The 20,722-nt window shown below is 38.9% G+C and overlaps 1 protein-coding gene across 6 annotated transcripts in view; it reads right to left on the bottom strand.

Annotated features, from left to right (window-relative positions):
• Window positions 1-20,722, bottom strand: part of LOC146375995 (multiple C2 and transmembrane domain-containing protein 1-like) — a 130,212-nt gene that overhangs the window by 82,442 nt on the left and 27,048 nt on the right. For all 6 annotated transcript variants that reach the window (XM_084945220.1, XM_084945222.1, XM_084945221.1 and 3 more), the window contains exon 2: window positions 2,453-2,573. In XM_084945220.1, the coding sequence (XP_084801346.1) occupies window positions 2,453-2,573 (121 nt within the window). The remainder of the gene's footprint in view (window positions 1-2,452; window positions 2,574-20,722) is intronic.

Raw genomic sequence — 20,722 nt, 5'->3', positions numbered from 1 at the left:
CAAAGGGGATAAAGGAGGACACGGCACTGAACCCCTGTCCTCACTCTCTTTTCTGTCTTACAAGTCAACCTTGTCTGAGCGCATCCATCACTTTGATGCATGGATCAGCACTAAGGTGACAAACAAAACATTTCACCTTTTCTTTTACCAGTATCCTCCTGTTATATCGTGTGAAGCTCTGCATTGTTAACAGTCTGCATCTTAAATTAACAAAGTCTAGCACTCCAAAATAGTTCAGAGTTGTAGTCTAATTAAAATAATTTTATTGTTTTCACTTTCAGTTCTGCTATGCAAAATTAAAAGTTTTTAAAACAAATTTCTTTTGGTTTTTGTTGTTTTTTTGCTGACAAACTGCAGACAATTTGTAACATTTATAATTCATGCCAGAGCTTTTAGTGAATCAATAAGTAGCAGAATTAAATTGCTTCTTGCAGAAAACTCCCTTTATTTGATAATCCTGCTCTACTTCAGGACACATGAATGAGAAGGGAACCTAGAGAGATGTGCAAATGGAAAATCATTTTCTGTATTCTTCAGTTTACCTATTTCCTGCTGTTTAAAGGGGGGGAAAGTAAACATCCCGGTAATACAGGCCAAGAGTTAAGATGTGCCACTGTAAATATTAGGAGGAAGACACCCTGGCTAAAGACTGTGAGACAAAACAGCACTTATTGTTGTGTTTTGCTAATATTCCATTCATTCCACTCCTAGGTTATATTCCTTTCTCTCTCCTTCTTTCTCTACCTGTCTCTCTCTGTGTCTCTAATGAGCTGTCTTGATGGGCTAAAACAGGACAGGTGAGCTCAGCACCTCAGTGCTCATTATCTGGGTGGACAGGTAGTCAGGCAAAATGCATAGGAGAGACAAAGGCAGCTCATTCTGATCTGTTGTCATGGTGACTGCTACAGCCACTAATGAGACTTCAGCATCCTTCACCATGCAATCCACTGTGAGAGTCTGTGAGAGTTTATGATGTGTTAAAGCTGAGCATATCGACCTTACATTAAATCACATACTCCAGCTCCAGAGAAGCAGGCAAATGTTTGATTGTGGCTCAAGAGTTGGGAGTTCGCCTTGTAATCGGAAGGTTGCCGGTTCGAGCCCCGGCTCCGACAGTCTCGGTCGTTGTGTCCTTGGGCAAGACACTTCACCCGTTGCCTACTGGTGGTGGTCAGAGGGCCCGGTGGCGCCAGTGTCCGGCAGCCTCGCCTCTGTCAGTGCGCCCCAGGGTGGCTGTGGCTACAATGTAGCTTGCCATCACCAGTGTGTGAATGGGTGGATGACTGGTTGTGTAAAGCGCTTTGGGGTCCTTAGGGACTAGTAAAGCGCTATACAAATACAGGCCATTTACCATTTGTTTATCTGAGTCGTTTAAGATGAGTTAGTATCTTTCACTCTGGTGCAAAACTAAATAAATTCTAACTTAGGGTTTCTAGTTTACATTCTCTATAGTCATCGCTTACAATACAGCAGTGTGTAGTCTTTACACTGCAGGTCTTGCTCACGCTCAGTAGCCAAGGGAAGTGCCTATGGTACGATTTCATCTTATTACACAAAAGAAACCAGAAGAATCACATTAGAATCACTCGTCTAGGCTCCAAATGTGACAATGGCCTAGTTTAACCCAGAGCTGAATTGTTTTCATGCTCACATGCATGAGGAATGCGCCAAATCGTTTCTACTAAATCAATCTGACATCACATATGGAAAATGGATTGTGATGTGTGATTTAAAAAAGAATACACGGAGATCAGTAAGTAAATAAAAGGGAGATTAAAAAAAAGAGTTGATTTGAGTGTGTAAAAATAGCCAATAAGCCTAAAGAAAACAAAGTAATTCAGATGATTTTCCATATTTTTCTTACTCCTATTAAAGAACTAAAGCCAACAATTGATTCATTTACTTAAAACCTCACCATACCACTGAGGCTGTTTCTTGGGCCAAAGCCTGATTCAGCATGTTTCTCTCTAACATAGAGCTACTGAAGTCCTGAACACATAAATAACAGTTTTATAGTGGTGTACATGTTTCTTTATCAGAAAATATATGGACACTATTGTTCATGTAGAAGCATCTCCATGGACTAATAAAAGCAGTCACATAGTACAGTTGCTTCACTATCATCCAGGACTACTTATCTTATTTAGTTGTCTAACATTTTATCTGCTACTGGGAGTATCTAAGTTCACTCTAATGTGAGTCTAAATACTTTTAGACACACCGGCAATAATTGTAACATCATTCATTTTTGGTTTTGAATAAAAGAATCCAGAAAGTCACAGATTTTCTTTTAGCCTGAAACAGTAGGATTTCAAACGAGGCGTTCTAGATGCTGTCTGTGCTAATTGCTGCACAGGGTAACTTTTAATTGATGGGGCAAACAGAAACCAGATAAAGCATTTCCCACTGTAACTCTACATAAACCTGAAAATTCTCGAGGAATTTCTCCTACCTGTTCGATCTCGGATGGCTAGGTTTTTCCCTTTCTTTAGGACAATATCCAGCTGGTACATGGCTGGAGGAGAAGGCTGAGGTGGGGGCTCTACATTACTGGGCCCCACAATATTGATGCCCTGTGAAGATAAGACAGTGTCCAGGTTAGTTTGCTTCAGTAATATGCTTCAGACACACACACACAAGACACAGAGAAAATAAGAAGTGACAAAATAAATAAGACACCCATTGCAATTAGGAATAAAAAAGCCAGAAGAAACAAAAACAGAAATAATCGCAAGGTATTTTTAGTCCAGCTTAATTCTAGTCAACATCACAATCTGCTTACACATATAAGATTGGACCCAAGAAATAGCTGCAAAAATGTTTCTCAATAAATAACAAATAAAGAGATTTTTGAATAGATCTCTGAAGAATAACACTATGTTACAAAAACAAAGGTTTGGGCTTTTTGGGGTCTTTTAGAAATGATATTTGTTTTCTACAACATCAATATACACTGATAAGATGAAAATAAGAAATGCTCATGCTTTAGAAAATAATTACATAATATACAGTACGTCACATGTGTAGTGTGAGCATAGAAAGCATGTACCCTCGTCTGCAGCCTCCAAAAATCCTGCTGCTGGAAAGGGTAATCTCTGTGGCTTTACACGCCAGTGCAGCTCTCCACTGTGACAGGAAATCCCCACTGGGTGTAAACGTGATTGGCCATAAAGCCCATTTTCAGGCCACATGTTGCACCAGGCTACGCTGAAATCCATGACACTTGCCTTTGTTTATCAGTATTTGGTACATATTATTCTACTACCCTGATGTATCTTGTGTGTGTGTGTGTGTGTGGGGGGGGGGGGGGCACTTCTGTCACATCGCACCAGCTATCATACTCTGAGATGAAGCTAAAAATAAAGACAGAAAAATGCTAGTGGGCCACTGGGAGAATGAGAGAATGAGACATGCAAATGGGAAAAAAAGTAGAAAATACACTCTTGAGCTTGTTCTGTATCAACAATGTCACATACAAGCTCTCCTTCCCTAACCAATTATAATCTTATCAACTTTTATTTCAACAACACCAATTTTCCACACTTATATTTACACAGTAATCTGACTATATTACAGCACTATACACTCACTGGTAACTTCATTACCAGTGCACCTCTTTAGCTGCTTGTGAACTAATCCAATTAGGCAATCAAATGTAGACATGGTAAAGATCACATGCTGAGGTTCAAACTGAGCATCAGAAGGTGGAATACTGTAAAGGTCATTTTAAGTGATTTTGAACATGACGTGGTTGCTGATGACAGACAGGTTGGTCTATGCATTTCAGAAACTGCTGATCCACTCAGTTTTACCCGCACAACCGTGTCTACGGTTCACAGAAAATGGTCCAAAAAAAGAGAAAATACCAGTGAGCAGCATTTCACTGGATGACAATGCTTTGTTTATGGCAGAGGTCAGAGGACAATGGCCAGACTGCTTTGTGCTGATTGGAAAGCAACAATAACTCAATCAACCAACGCTTGCAGAATAGCATCTCTGAACCCCGACACATCAAACTCTGAAGCAGGCTACAGCATAGGTGCTACTCCTGTCAGCTAAGAACAGGAAGCTGAGACTACAACTCACACCAGATCAACAAAATTGGAAAATAAAATACTGGAAATACTTGTCTGATAAATTTTGATTTCTGCTTCTACATTCACCGAGTCAGAATTTGGAGTAAACAACATGAAAGCATGGATCCATCCTGTCTTGCATCAGTGGTTCGGGCTGCTGCTGATGGTGCGGTGGTGTGGGGGGATAATATACGTTTCTTTATGTACGCATCTTATGGTGGCTGCTTCCAGCAGCTCAGATCATCTCAAGCTAGTTTCCTGGACATGACAACATAGTCTCTGTACTCAAACAGCCTCTCCAGTCATCAGATCTCAATCCAATACTGCACTTTTGGGATGTGTTGTGGATGGGTGTGCAATATTTATGTGCAGCTGACAAATCTGCATCAACAGTGTGATGCTATCATATCGATGTAGAACAAAATCCCTGAGGATCGTTTCATACACCTTGTACAATCTATGCCATAAAGAACTGAGGCAGTTCTGCAGGCAAGACAGGGTCCAACCCAGAAGCAAGCAACAGATAAGTCGATAAGAAAATACAATAATTAAAATGTAAAAGTCTAGAATTAATAGAATTTAGTGATATGTATCATGGTTTCAGCTACACACACACACACATACATATATACATATATATATATATATATATATATATATATATATATATATATACACATACATATATATATATATATACACATATATATATGTGTGTGTGTGTGTGTAGCTGAAACCATGATACATACATACATACATACATACATACATACATACATACATACATACATACATACATACATACATACATACATACATGTATATATATATATATATACACACATATAGATACACACATACATATATGCACACATTATATAGTCAGGTCTTTCCCATCTTTGTGGGATCGACCTCCTTTTGTTTGTCCTGCTTTCTCTTGTTTGTTTCAGTTGAGTTAGCTCCATTTTTCCCACCATGACTTTCTGTATTCTCCTGCCAGCTTTGTGCAGGGTGTTTTATTTTTAGAAGTTCTTTTTTTTTTTTTGCATCCTGAAACTTTGTTTCCTGAATTTCTATCCTCTCTCTGGCAGCTTCTGTCATAGTTAGTTATATTTTCTAGTATTTTCTTTCCACTTTAAGAAGTATCAACATATTCCAAAAATACAAATAGATCTTTGTGTTCCAAACAATAACTGAACACATGCATCAATGGCGAATATTATTACCAGTTTAACATTTACAGCAATAATTCTCCAATAATTACTCAAATATAGCACAGTCTTCATAAAGAAGTCAAAGCCACAGTAACTGACAGAGACACTGGGTCCTGTGTAACATTTTGAGATAAAATCTTCTGTCAAAAAAGCAAAAAATAAAATTTAATAAAATAAAAAACTGAGGAAAAGAGAAATACAGTCAGTGCTTTCGAGAAAACAGGAACCTTAAATAAGTCGAACAAAATAAATAATTTGTTTTGTAACAGTTGTACCAGCTCAGTGAATACAGACTGACAGGAGTTTAAGCTGCACTGGGATCAACGGTTCATGTAAGTCACTGAAATTGAACCGCATGTGTGCATGGATATAGCCAACAGGGTTGCACAAAAGATGTGGGGGTCGAACAACGTAACATTAAGCCCTTTATCTTTAAACGTGACTAACAAACAGTGACAAAGAGACACACAGAGGCACACAGAGTCAACACACAACGATTAAGAAAACAGTGGAAATCCTCAGTCATGCTGTGCCCAGAGAAAATGTCACTTCACATGTTGTTTTCTTCTTTGTATATGAAATCATACAAACACACACACATACACACACAACTACAGAACACAGGGTTTAAATGATTTGCTGATAGCACTGCCTGTTTGAGTGAGCAACAGTACAGTACATGGAGTAACAGTCAAGTCTCTGTTAGAACAAAACAACCAGACCAAACCAACACACAAAGGTGCTGCCAAGTTACAATGCACATTAAAAAGACGAAAACAAACAGATACATAATGACGATCACTTTTTGTTGCATGTGCAAGCTCACGATTAGCTGTTTCGAAAATAGTTTAAAACTGAAAATACCTCTTAAGTAATAAATGAAGAAAGTAAACTAGCATTACAAGATTTGCTGTTTTTTGTAAAATAGTAGGAGACATTAATGATGTTTGAACAAAATCTTAACACAGTGTCAACCAGAGCTAAGCCATGTTTTGAAGTACTGGTAAGATATTATGTAGTGACTTTTCTATCTGACAGAACATTAATACTACTGCTGCAAACAATTTTGTTTCTGCATTGGATGCATACCAACTTGGGATTTAGATTAAAACTTAAATCTAACCAAAAGAACATTTTTACACTTCTGGTTTATGCACAATTACAATCTTGTGCAAAAAACAGGATTTGTGAAATCAGGGATGCTGCCCCCACAGACCATCTCTCTCTGCCTGGTATGTGCAGCACATTTTGGCAACATTTAAAATACGTTTCGGTTATTGAAAAACACAAGTAGCGGTTTTAAATGGATTTTAAATGAACACACCACATTGGTTTTACCTTGGTTTAACTTGCACATCAAACTGTGCTCGATTTTCAACCTTTTGAATGGGTTTTCCTGTAATCACTAGAGTATACACAGTGAGCACTTCAGTCGCTGCTGCTACTGATATGCTGCTAGCATGCTATTTACACCACTTATCCTGTGCAGCTTCTTTTAACTTTGCAGCTATAACAATGATGTTAGGGATCTAACAAAAATCTAATGATGTAGAAAAGTAATTCTGACAGGGAAAAGCACATCACTGCAGCATATTGTAGAATATTACAAGTAATGATGAACTAATGAGCTAATAATTGTGACAGGACTTTATTCTTTTGTCTGTGTGTATTTAAGCTTTCAGTTTTTCTCAGCGCCTTATTGCATTTTACTATTTCCCTCCTAAATATTTCCCCCATGTGGAGCACTAGCTTTTCAGTTTATGCTCTAATTAAGGTTGTTCAGAAGTCTGTGTTTGAGGACTGGATTTTCCACTAAACATGACACTCTGTGGTTTTAAATTAAAACATTAAGAGGAGGTATGGCTCACAAAGCCAGATTTTGAGTTTGGAAGCAACTGTTTTGTTTAGTGATCACGCTCCATCCACTGGGACAGACTCAGCAGAGAAAATCTATTTTCTGTTCTGTCCCCTGAATCCAGCAGAACTCGGGCCCTTCCCTCTAAACAAGCATTTCGGTTGAGAAACAATGTATATTCACAAAGACTGAAACAGCCATGAGGAGCGGAGAGAAGAAAAAGGAAAGACCGCCAAGGTCCATCGCACTCCAGCTTCTCCATGTTTAATGACTCCTTGAAGCTGAGAGAGAACCAAAGAATACCTACGATGGCCTATTTTCCTGTCTCTCTCTAGCCGCAGAGGACCAGCCCTTTCATTTCAGAGCAAAAGACAAAAGACAGTAGGTTTAGGAGAGGGTGTGTTGAACTTGCAATTTCTTTGCTACAATATTTGATTTATTCCCATTTAGGTGGTGCCTACTGTACAAGAATTGCTTGGCAAACAAACAGTTTCATCATGAAGGGCATCAGACGTAAAACTGCCAGTTACATGCTGTGAACAGGGAGCAGCCGAAAGTAGCTTCTATACTGTAGAAGCTACTTTCAGCTCTTGTGTGTGTCTTTGTTTGTGTGTGTGCATGGATGGCATGGATAAGTGTGTTCCAGAATCAAAAACAATGTAGGTAACACAACTAAAGTTTTACAAATATTGATGCCATGTACTGTACATGTATTTCTGTTCCCAGTTTCTTCACAGCTACAAAATAGAGGAGAGCTGATGATACAGAATGCACCAGAGACACCTAGATTTAGACAGCTGGAGTTTACTGTACACCAGCAACCACCAGATACACACAGTGCAAATAGTGTGTATGTGTTGTTTACAGTCCTAGAGGATAGCACAGAGCTTCAGCTGAGCTCTGAGACATGCTATAATGCCACACAAACCACTTAGTCAAACGCCCTCACTTTCTATTGACTCTTCCCCACTTTAAGTTACAGTGCATCAAAACTCCCACTGGTCCACATATATAAGGCAGCAGCATGATCAGAGTAAAAGGCTCAGGAGTGCAAAGTCTATATAACAGAACTTAAAGTAGGCAGTTTAAAATCAATGACACTTTTGAACAGATAATTGGAAATGAACACAAATTTTTATCTTTAGAATTTGTTCTAAAGCGGAAACTCTTTTTTTAGGCCAACATGTTGCTCCAGAATCTCTGTTTTCAGTCTCAGACTTATAAAAAGAAAGTAAGCTAAAAGCTCAGATGGCAACGTGGCAACCATTAATAGAAAAAGTCAACTGGTTGTTTACAGTGACTCATAACCTTCAGTTCCCTGACACATGCACGCCGATATTTTGGAGGGTACCCTTCTATCTGGTGAGCTCAAACTATTTAGCGCAGGCCTGAAAGGGTCATATGACCATCTCCTATCTGGAATCTTCTTTTTTACAAAGAAAGTGCTCATCCATGTCCTCCTCGGTGTCAAGCATTCTTCTAGTAAATGTGTATATATTTATATTATGTTATATTTCTGCATAAGGAAAACCTGGTCTCATAAAATCCCCCCGGATACTTCCCAGGCTCTGAATGAAACTGCCAGCTTCAATAAGCCAACTCGCATGCCATAGGTTTAAACATGTATGACAAAACTATGATAATTATGTGTCATTATTATCAGTCCCTCTGCTGCTAGAAGCTCATGTATCTTAGTCACGAGTGACACGGTAGGAGAGTCACGGTAATTTCCCATGGGAAAGGCTAGCCCAACAGGTGGGACGTGTAGGAGTTGTTGCTATAATAACTCCTTCCCACCAAATTTTAATAATACCTGACACATTAAGTACTACGCACCTGCTATGTATGCCAGTAATCAGAAAGTATCAAGTGAACTTTGCTCCTCTTGTTCCCTTTCATTAGCACCCCAGCCATGACTTAAAATAGCTGCTGTTTACTGACACTGATGGTAGAGAGTGACATTTCACCGAACACTGTTTTATATATGACGTCGCTGTGCTATTGTTTGAATCTTGAAGCGGTGCCCTGCAATTTAATCTCGACTGCCGTGTGAAATAAGAGAAACATGTCCCATCGGGAAAGATTTATAAGAGAGTTCTCGCTTCGCATTTAAAGGGCGGACTGGTAAAGCAACACAGCTGCTTAGAAAACTCCCCATGTGGGATATCAACCAGAGTCATATTTTTTTTATCGTGGGTTGTATGTCATGACAGTGGTGTCTTTATGGAGGAGGAAGCCTGTGTTTAGCCGTGGGCAGTGTGTGGAGCCATGTGCTCATTTCTCACTGTGATGACAGGTAATTTCCAGGCTCTGCAGCCACTCCTGCATAAGAATAACCTAATCTTGCTTTGGCCATTAACAAGAAAGTTTATGGCAGTTCTTCTTCTCTTAGCAGAGGTGCCACTTCTTTCTGTCCATTGAAATATTTCCATATGTCTATCCTTTTTATTTCATCAAGTCCTGTCTGCACACTCACTTCTTTTTGACAACAGAGAAATGATCATTCAACCATCCATCTCTAAACTTAACTTAAGCTGTTGCGGGGCATTTATTTATTTTTATGTTTCTCTCATTATGCACCTCACAAAGGATAGTAAAAAGAGCAAAAAATTAATTTTATTTGTGTCCTTATGTATAGAGGCTTATTTAAAATGTAAGCAAGGAGAAGTCAGAATGGCTACTGTGCTACAGAAGTACTTCTTTTTCGGATTTTTCCTTTAGGAGTCACAACACCGGATCATCTACCCTCATCTCACTCCATTTGTCCGGTATATCCACTATCCCTCCTCTGCACATGTCCAACCCATTTCAGCCTTGCTTCTCTAACTTCGTCCCCAAACTGTTCAACCTGAGCTGTCCCTCTGATGTATTCATTTCTAATCTTGTCCCTCCTGGTCACTCCCAACAAAACTCTTAACATCTTCAACTCTACCACCTCCAGCTCTGCCTCCCATCTTTCTGTCTTTCTTTCTTTCTGTCAAAGCCACCGTCTCGCTAAAGGCTTGTAAAGCTTCCCTTTCATTCCTCCTGCTATCCTTCTGTCACAAATCACCTCTGACACTCGCCTCCATCCTCTCCTCCCTGCCTGCAGTCTCTTCTTTACTTTTATAGTGCTCTGTCTGTTGTTAGGTTGACCCCAGGTTTTTTAAATTATCCACCTTCACTACCTCTACTTTTTTGCATCTTCACCTTTCCACCTATCTCACTCTCATTCACAAGCATGTATGGTGTTTTGCTTCTACTGAGTTTTATTCTGTTTTTTCCTTGACAGCATACCTCCACCTCTGCGGACTCTGTTCGCTCCACTCCAACATTCACTCTTTTTCCTGTTTCCTGCATTTATGTGACGTACAAAAACGAAGTAAAGATTCCCAAATGTCAGGTTTCAGGAGCCATAGGAGTTAACAAGAATAAGAATTACTTAATTATACACACAATTAACTGGACAAGACCACAGAAGAATTCCAGCCACAGAATTTCAGTGGTGGTGGTGAGTAGACCGCTGTCATACTCAACGATACAATATGACACCTAGACGTCCAGTGTTTTATAAGTGGGATTTAACTGTATTTGTTGCCAGAGTGAATAAAAACTCTTGCTAACCACAAAATGATGGTGCTAAGCCACATGGAAAGACTGATACAGTTAAGGTAACATGTTCTTTGATTGGAAATATGTACATTTCTGTGCACACACTTGTAACTAACTTGGAAATATTGTTCTAAAAACATGCCTAATATTACTGAAGCCTGTAACTCTTGTCTACTATTTGTTTCCCTAAGAGCTTGAATCTGAGCCTTATGCAGGCATGTGAAAAAAAGCTACCTTAGTTTAATGTTTGAGAACAATTTGCAATTTGTTTTCCAAAGCGAACAATCCACTCCAACCAGACACTCTCAGACCACTTTAGTTTCCTTGTTTCCTTCCCTGTTTGCACCCTACCTTTTAGCCAGTGCATTCACTACGCCCAGATCCCCCTTGTACCAGCCAGCACCCCCCTTTTAATATCAACCTGTCTTCCATCTCATCTCATTCGCCTACTTCACTCTCCTGCCAGCTCATTCTCCATCACCTTCGTTCTCTGCCATTACCTGCAAATCTTCCCACCTGCACAGCCACCAGTCTGCCTCAGTAACAACCTGCTTTCATCCATCCTTGATGTGACACATCCATTCTTTTACATTACATTCATCTCAGAGACAATAATAAAACTCTTAAACTGCTTCTCAGGTCTGTGCTCTGCATCTGCCATGCCTTTTCCCAAAAAGTATTACAGCACCAAAAAACATAATATAGCAACTCCCCCAGGGACAATTAGCTTTGATGCCATCACATATATAATTTGTACACACTGAATACAGTGGTTTGCACTTTCTACCCCATAAATCTGTGAACACACACGTGTACACTTGTAAATATGTACACATAAGGACAGGAAGGCACTTGGTTTGCCAGTGCAGGCTGATGAATTGCTAGAAATCTGTCTTTTATGTACTTTAGGGCTGCCACGATTAGTCGACTAGTCACAATTACGTCGACTATCAAAGTCGTCGACGACTGATTTAATAGTCGACGCGTCGTTTGAAGCTTTGTAAGATCACAAAAGACGCAGGGATAAGTAGAATTTAAGAGTGTAATAACGGACTGAAACAGAAGATGGCAGCACACTGCATGTACAAGGATGCCAGCTGCCGTTAAACTCCGAAGAAGAAGAAGTAGCTCTGTCCCAGAATTCATAGCGCGGCCCAGCTCAGTTTCCAACAATGGCAGCAGCTAGTTAGTTTTAATATTATTCTTATTATTCTTTCTGGGTCACAAAATAAACGTTTAACATATTTTCAAGCGAGAATGTAGCTGTGTAAACCTCAAATATCTGCTCAGTTTATCAAGACGCCACATATTTTCAAAAGCGCTCTGACGTTTTCGGAGACGTCTGTTACCCACTAGCTCGATAGCTAGCCGGGGGCAAGGCTCACTACAGCCCGTGAGAACACCGGACTCCGGCAAATCGTTTTCAAACCCACCGCTGTCTTTCGCTACTCAGGTTAAACATATATAAGTCACTTAGATAACTTAAAAATGTTATTGTTTGGCTTTTTTTTAGTATTTTATTTGTTCCTGAGTAAATCGGTTTGGCTGAGATTAAAGTTATAGTTTTTACACAGCTGAATAAACGTCAAGCAGACAACTGATTATCAGAAGTGTGAGATGCTCGAGAATTTACTCCGGTGTCCCGTTATATTTTAGATAGCAAGGAGTTTATTAAACTTCACCGAAACAATCTGCAAATTTCATTAAAATTTAATAAACTATCATCTTGTCTTTATTTTTAGTTAGCACAGACCTTAAACACTTAAAGCTGTAAGCTAATGATAGTTATATAAGAGCAGATGCATGCTGGTGCAATAAGCTGTATGCTGTACATCCAATGGATGCATGATGTGATTAGTCGACTAATCGCAAAAATAATCGGTGACTAGTCGACTATCAAAATAATCGTTTGTGGCAGCCCTAATGTACTTGATCTAATTATAGTCGATATGGGGGAGGGAAATTGTGTAGAAGAAGACAGGTTGCTTCCAGCTGTATGTACATATCTTCAAAGCAAAGTTGTTTTTCTGCAAGAAAGATTTGACACAAATGTGATTTGAAATGATTTGCAATATACACCGTGAAAGCATCACAATCACTTTCAACTATTTCAGCCCTTGTCTTGTGTATTTTGACCCACAACAAAAGGTACAATTTGCATAAAGAAACATTAATGAAAAAAAATAGTTCACAGCCAGAAAGATGTTAAAGAAACTCAGAGGGATGTTGAAACAATCCTTGTGACACCTTAAAATTTGATTACAAATTTGTGCATCATAAAGGGCTTTTACATTACTTATTGAATGTACACAGGAGGTATGCAAAAGTATGGCATATTTACATTCAGTCAGCTTTAGTCAAGTTTGCAAATGTCAGCAGCTCACAGAATTCGTGACTGAATAAATAAAAATAAACAATTTTCTCCACTGCTCTCTTTCATCCTACATTCTTTCTGTCTAACATTGCATTTCAGTATCAGTTACACGAGAACACATTTCACCTCAAATATAATAAACTAATTATTACTTTAATTAAAATATTGTAGATAAATTACATATACACATATTTCTCTTGCTCATCACACCATGGTAGTCACAAAACCTTGAAAAATGTACTTCATTAAACTATCTCAGCCCAGTAAGATATTCCATTAAATGCCACTATCTCGGGGGCATTACCGAGGCGCTCTTCTCCTGAGTATGTGCAGCCAGGTAATATGTAATGTGACAGAACACAGGGCCAGTGTAGTGAAGTGGGTAGACACCCAGTAGCCACTCAACTAGATAATGAGGTCTCTGCTGCTTCTTTTCTTAATAAGAGCCCAAAAGTCCACTGCACAAAGAGCAAGCTTCTTCACTCTCTATCCTCTGACTAGGATAATGAATCTCTTAATTGAACAGAGATAATGCAGATGATCCTGATGATAGCTTAAACATTTACAGGTGTGTAAAATATTCGCTTTGCATTAATAAAAAACTTCATTATATCATATGGAAGCAATGGCAAACTTGTTTACGATTGAATTTGATTTTAATGTGCCCAAATGAACCCCTGCCCCTCCCATTGTATTATCATGCAGCTCAAAAATGGTTTAATAGCCGGGATAAAGATAATTCTGCATGTAAAACCCAGTGCAGAAGAGCCATAGTCACATAAATAGGCAATCAAATGATTAAGAGCATGATAAAAAGGTGAATGAGAATGGGTTTTCTTGATATGTGTCAGTATTAGTTAAATGCATCAGTCAAATTAATAGATGAACACTAGAAATCCACTGACTGACTGGCAGGGGACCAGAATACTGACCAACCAGTCAGCCCCCTATTTGTACAGTTAGAACTGGTCCATTTCATGCATGCACATAGCATGTGCATAGCAGGCAAATAGTCACAGGGACAATTACAGCCATATGCTAACATCCTGCTAGCATGGTTGCTCCTCACTATGAGTGAAGACACAAAGCAAACCATGGAGGATTATTTGTAACAACAAACCAAATCAGATTCTTAAATCAGCCTCACCCAGCTGAACGTGGAAGCTAACAAAGGCAAAGTGGCTAAAGCTAACGCTATCCAGATCTTACAGTTAGCTACAAGCCAGCAGCTGTTTTTGAAGTAAAGCTTGTTTAAACACCTACTCCTCATGACATAAATGTTACATTGCAAGCAGTGACACCTTAACCTCACTTGTTTGAAATAGATTCACTCTGATAGGCTTTGGTAATTAATGATTGGCTCAGTTTAATCAAAACAGCCATTGTTAAATTCTCTAGGCAGTAAACTCTTCACTTGTTAAGTTCAGCAGTTGTTCAGATGATTGACTTCAGAGAACTATTCTCTTACGGTCATCGATATGCTTCGATCCACGACTGAAATCAATAACTCTTTATACGCTATGATATGAAGGAACTAGATGAATGAACACCCAAGAGGCGTTCATTAAGTAATGGCCCTTCTGGAATTGTCAGCAACCCAGCATTAATCTTTTGAAATTCAATGGATGCCATTACAAGAAACACATATTAGCAAAAGTAAGCTCCAAGCTATTGTTCAGAGTATAATGGATGATGAGAAAAAGAAAGCAGTTGCCTTGGAGGACTTAGCACGTTCTAATGAAAATATATTTTTTAAGTAAACAACACAAAACTAAAGAGAAATACAATGTCTTCAGTGATCATGAAGAACAATATGCCTGCATATGGGTCTTATTAAAAAATGTCCTGTAGTGAAAAATCTAAATTAAACAACAACAGACATAGTATAGCTGCTCATCAAATTCTCAGAAGATGATCTCTTTAAAAAATAATAATAATAATTGTTTGGGCTCTACTGAGAGTTCAAGGTGACAAAAGCCTCAAGTCTGGCACTTTGACTTTCCTGTCAATCACAAAGTAGCCACACACTAAGGCACAGACTGCTCTAATACTGATTTTAAATAATTGTTAAATATTTACATATTTATCAAGCAGCTGTATTGAAGCTTGTGACTGACAGCATAAACTCTTTAACAAAATATATACTGAGGTCATAGGTCAAGTAAGAGATAGCATCCTCTTAGCAACTGGACCTCGTTTTGCATCAAGAGGAATCTCCCTCTGCTGGCCATTGGAAATAAAGCAAGTTAAAGGGACTTTCATGACACCTTGACGTAACATTTTTTTTTACAGTGTCTGGTTAATTAGAGCAAGTGGATTGGAAAAAAAAGGGTGTGAAATTTAATTAGCCTCTTACTTAAAACTTCCTTCTGTCTCTCAATCTACAGAGGGTTAATTATTCATAATTTTAGTACCTGCCAAAATTGGAACAGTAAATATTACTTGTTTCACTCAGTCTTTCTTTCTTTTGGATGAAATTATAAGGTTAATAAATTAGCTACATGCAAATAATATTTTAAAAAACTTAAACAAAAAATATCATAGATGTTTGACAATGCAAGAAATACTTGAGCAAATCCCATTCCATTCTTGTTCCTTGTCTTTAACAACTGATCCAATCTGCTTGTCTACATAAATTTAAATTACACTCACAGTCAGGGGCGTACTTTCCAGGGGGGTTAGGGGGGGTTATGACCCCCCCAATAGAATTATGAATTATCTTGCATAAATAGGCTGTTGATTTTCTTTACTCATTTCAATTATTACCAGCAAAATAGTTGCATGTTCAATCATCTGGGAATTTACCCAGATTTATTTAGACAGAGATCTAAATAAATCTGATCTCTGTCTAGATCCCCCCCCCCCCCAATGTTCAGCACAAAGTTACGCTGATGCTCGCAGTGGCCCTAAACTTCAGTAATAGTGCTACAGCACTGAGTAACTGGAGAAAACAGGAGTAGTGGAAAGTAGTGGCTCTGCTCAAAGCCTTGTTAATTATCAATAAATATCTTACATCAAAAAGTGATAACATCTCTTCTTTCCCATTAGATCCTGTTGACAAAATCACCATCAAGGAGAAGTACCCTTATGAGTCATCATATGCTTCTTGCCATAATCACTCTTAATGTCATCCTCAGTGTCCTCTGTATGCAACTCTGCAGCTCTCATTTCCATACTCAGAACAATAACCCAGTTTCCATTATTCCTGCCAGCTGTGTCATGATCCTCCCTCCCAGTTGTACCAGATGTCAGGGCTGAGCTGCATGGCTTGGCCTACTTTGGGTAAAGGTAGAATAGGTGGTCAACATTGAATCAGGAAGTATAAAGGAAACAGTCTCTGTCCAATCCTATGCCGAGCAAGATTAAACTGCAGATCATGAGTGTGCATTGATGTGCATTTATACTGTACAGGTCTGTGTTTAACAAATGTGGTACAAAATCTATTCCCATCATTTCAAACATTTGAAAGCCTAGCTGAGAATATTACAGTATTATTTGATCATAGGGTAAAAGAGACACTTAAAAAATAAGAGTCCGCTGCGTATCATGGATATTTTCAATGCTCCCTGCCTTGACGTTTATTAAATGTTGATCTGTTTGCTGATCATAGTTATGGCATCACAGGCAACAGGATCAGAACATGTCTAAACAAAGTCAATCACCCCCAGATCACCAGCAGCAGTAGCTAACACATCCCAGAGTGTTACTGTGGAGACATCTTCTTGTACCTCAAGGGAAACTCTCATTGGTGTGGATAAAAAGTGTTAAATGTGTTAACACCACATTCTGATGCAACTGTATTAACCTATCCTTGCTATGACTTCTAACACAAGGCAAATGGTGTGACAAATTACATTCACCGGAAGACTGACGGAGACAGACACAAATTTGGTGACTGTTCAGTCGAAATTAATGCAAGCGGAGCAGCTTTCTTATCAGCTGCAACTGACAGTTCCACAATGCAGCCACTCTCCATAAATAATGAAGAACAAAGGTCTGACAGGGAGACGAGGGCTGAGGACGTGAATCGAGCAAAAGGGAGTCACAGATTGAGTAAAGGTAGAGCGACTTCAAGAGCGTGAAGGATAATGGTATCCTGAAATGCAAATACAAAGATTTAATTTAAATTTAAAGAAAAATAGAAGACACCTGAAAAGCTCTAAAGACCACATAAAAGTTAAACACAGGAAGATAGAGACAACCAGATACACCAAGCTGGTCACTTTTCCCTCCAAAATAATGTTGAAGCCTCAAAATAGGGCTACACAAAATATCATGTTACAGAACTAAAACACACAAATATTGGCAGCATGCGGAACATTAGCAGGTTTCCCCCATGTGTTTATCACCAGTAAATTTGGTGCACTGACAAACTGAGCCACGAGTGTCAAGTGCTGCTGACATTGCAGACAGACAAGCTGGTCGCCCTGCTGCCAACCCAACCTGTCAACCCACCAGAGACGAGTCAGTGCCAGTCTGAGATTGTGCTGACACGACTTCCAAAACAAGGCAAAGCAAAGCTCTGAACAGAGCAGAGCGGAGCACAACCGTCAAGAACACGTTGATCCAGAGCTACGTTTGCTGGTTCAGCGACTTTACAGCAAAAATAAACAAGCCAAAAACAGCGGTGATGTGCTTTTTTGACAAACCACACAAACTACACACTGTACATCATACTATACACTATTGGTCCCTGTACCAAATATCCGACAATTGCTTTTCTTCATCATTCGATAAACATCCCAGCATGTATTAGCAATATTTAACATTTAATTTAGCAGCAGAATCCTAAAATCAATGCTCTGATTAAAATGTGCACAGTAAACCAGTTAAATTTCTGCCTTATAGATTTTTTTTGTATTGTTGTCTCCTCATAAACCAACATTTTCCAACCTTAATATGACTAGACACGCTTTTTTCATACTAAAATAGAGCTGGACCGATCCGATATTACGTATCGGTCCGATACTGACCTAAATTACTGGATCGGATATCAGAGAGAAATAAAAAATGTAGTCCGATCCGAAGTATCACAAAATGACCTGACAAAACGCCCTACTTGGCATAACCCAGCTCGGCGCATCGGAGCAGTATGTGTCACGTGATAGAGCGGCTGTTGTCTGCCAGACCTGTCAGCGGTCTGTTGGAGCATTTGGAGCCTCGCTACATGCTTCCTAACCGCAGCATTTCATCTCGGCGAAAACTATCCTAGAGAAGTAAAGCAAGTGTGTAAGTTCACCCTTTAGGTGACATGAATGAGTTGAAGGGAAGTTACGAACTGTTTCTGAGAGACAAATAACACCAGGATCCTTTTCTACGTAGCCGACGGCTGGTAACTGTGCAGGGGCGGCTCTAGCAAAGTTTTGCCAGGGTAGGGCATTAACAGGAAAAGGGGGACACAAAGAAATATTTTTCTTTATTATGTCATTTAAAAACTTAAATAAATAAATAAATAATTATCTGAATCTTACAACAAAAGTGGTCACCTGACTATCCATTATAGTATAAAGTAATATACACCCTAGTAAGCTATAGTCCTTTTTCCTTTGGGAAGGTACCATCTGTGCAGTCTGCAATTCTGTTGAAGAAAGATGTTGAATCTATTTAACTATTGTTAATAGTTAATAATTCCGTTATATCTCGAATCTTATCTTGTGTATCGTCGTTATAAGGGACATAACGACTAAACAAGCTAAACGAAGCACAGATCGAGTGTTTCAAGTGTAGACTAATGGGCATTTATTTGACTGAAGAGACGCCAATGAAATGCATTCTAGGGTTTTGTGGTTTTATGAAAATCACTCAGTGCTTATAGAGTATTTGAATAAATGAGGAAAATATCCAAAAATCTTTTTGTATTGTTAATTAAATGCAAACAGGTCTTCAATTTTGTTTTACATTAAATCACTGATGTGCTTGTTGTTGTGGACACCCTGAGATTCAGCTTGTTGTATATCATTACCAGCACATCTTGTAACAAAGACTAATGAATAATAATAAAAAAAGTATTCATGCTTCTTAATGGCACTGCTATTTTGGACTTCACTGTGTATTCATGAGCCTAAAAAGCACATTACCAGCACATGCAGGTCCTACACTGTCTTTTTCTTTAACTTGCAACTTGCTACTACTAAAGCCTGCTAGTATCAGCAACCCTCTCTGATATCATCATCTTGGAAGGATTGTTACATTTTTCAGAAAAGAATTCAAATGAGTGCAGAAAAAATGCACTTGTAATCTTTAATGCACTCCTGTGTTTTGTAGTTTCTTCAGTGAACAAGTAAAATCTATCCAGTGAGACAGCTGTGGGATTAGCTTTTTTTTTTTTTTTTGTCCTGGTCCAATCGTTTTCTTCTGTCCACCTTTTTCTCTAATCATTTAGATTATTCCTCTTTAGCTTTCTATCTGCCATTACCCCTATTGGCCTTGGAGGGGACGGGATGAGCCATTTGTCATGGATCCATTTAATGACATCAACATGATAAAGTGACAGTGTTTGACAAAGCATGGCCTCTCATCAGAACTGCTGGCAGCACAAACTCCCATCTCTCCATCTGAATCGTGATGCTAGATAGTTCTGGTCTGAGCAACATTTATATAGCTCATCGGTTTGTTTTTAAAAATGATCTGAAACCAAAGCAATCCACAGTCAAACAATAAGAGCTACAGTATTTAGCGTTTAAAGCTACACCTCCTGCATGTCATCCAGCACCACCTGCTGTGTAAAATTTTAGGAACACTGACCAGATGGATCGGCATCACTTTTTATGTACCAGAGTCTCCATAGAAAATGTCTTTATAGGGTTATGAACCTAAAATACATAGAAGAGCAGAACTACAGGAATATGTTTGTGACAATTATAGACAGCATCCAGTCCAATGAACCTTTAATTTCCAAAATAGATCAGTTTGTCTCTCTGCCAGCTAGTGTCATCCCTGCACACCACGATGATAGCGCTGATTAAAGACTGTGGTACCACCTCCACACTAGGAAGAAAACCAGCAAGCAGAATAAAAACGTCACATACTCCTTATTACCTTGGCTGCAAAAGCCTCAGACTGACATGTGAAACGAGGTGTAGATGGCATCACCGCAATGAGCAGGTGATGGACTGTGTATAAAGCAATATGCCAAGTGATGAAAAGAGACGGAAAAGCAACAGAAACTGTGATGCAGAGCAGCAGAGGGGAAGACGGGGAGGCGGTGGATTTATCTGATTCATAGAGATACACAAGCCTGGGAAACAGTTTAGACAATGAATTTTGCTGCAGTGAGTGAGCATATGACAAAAGCAATGAGTTTTTTTTCTTTCCTTTCTGTGAAAATTGTTTAAATACCTAGGTGTCAAAAAGCTCCAAAAGGCAATATCAACTGAGCAGCACACCCACAGCTATTATTTGCATACACGGAGAAATGATTTTAGCTATTCTTCAACACACTTCACTTCATTCCACACAAATTATTTCAACAAAGAAACAATTCGCTACAAAGCTTAATTTACTAGCAATTTGCTATGTTCAGGGTGTTTGACTTTAAAGGTATGCTAACCACTGAAGCAGTGTGGCTATTTATTTTTGCACTGACTTATTCCCAAAAAATATACAGCCCGAC

Source organism: Perissodus microlepis, chromosome 12 (genome assembly GCF_051167445.1).
Source record: "Perissodus microlepis isolate ML-2025 ecotype Zambia chromosome 12, ASM5116744v1, whole genome shotgun sequence".
Classification (NCBI taxonomy): Eukaryota; Metazoa; Chordata; class Actinopteri; order Cichliformes; family Cichlidae; genus Perissodus; species Perissodus microlepis.
Note: the sequence above shows the minus strand (reverse complement) of the source record. Positions and strands in the feature narration are given on the sequence as shown.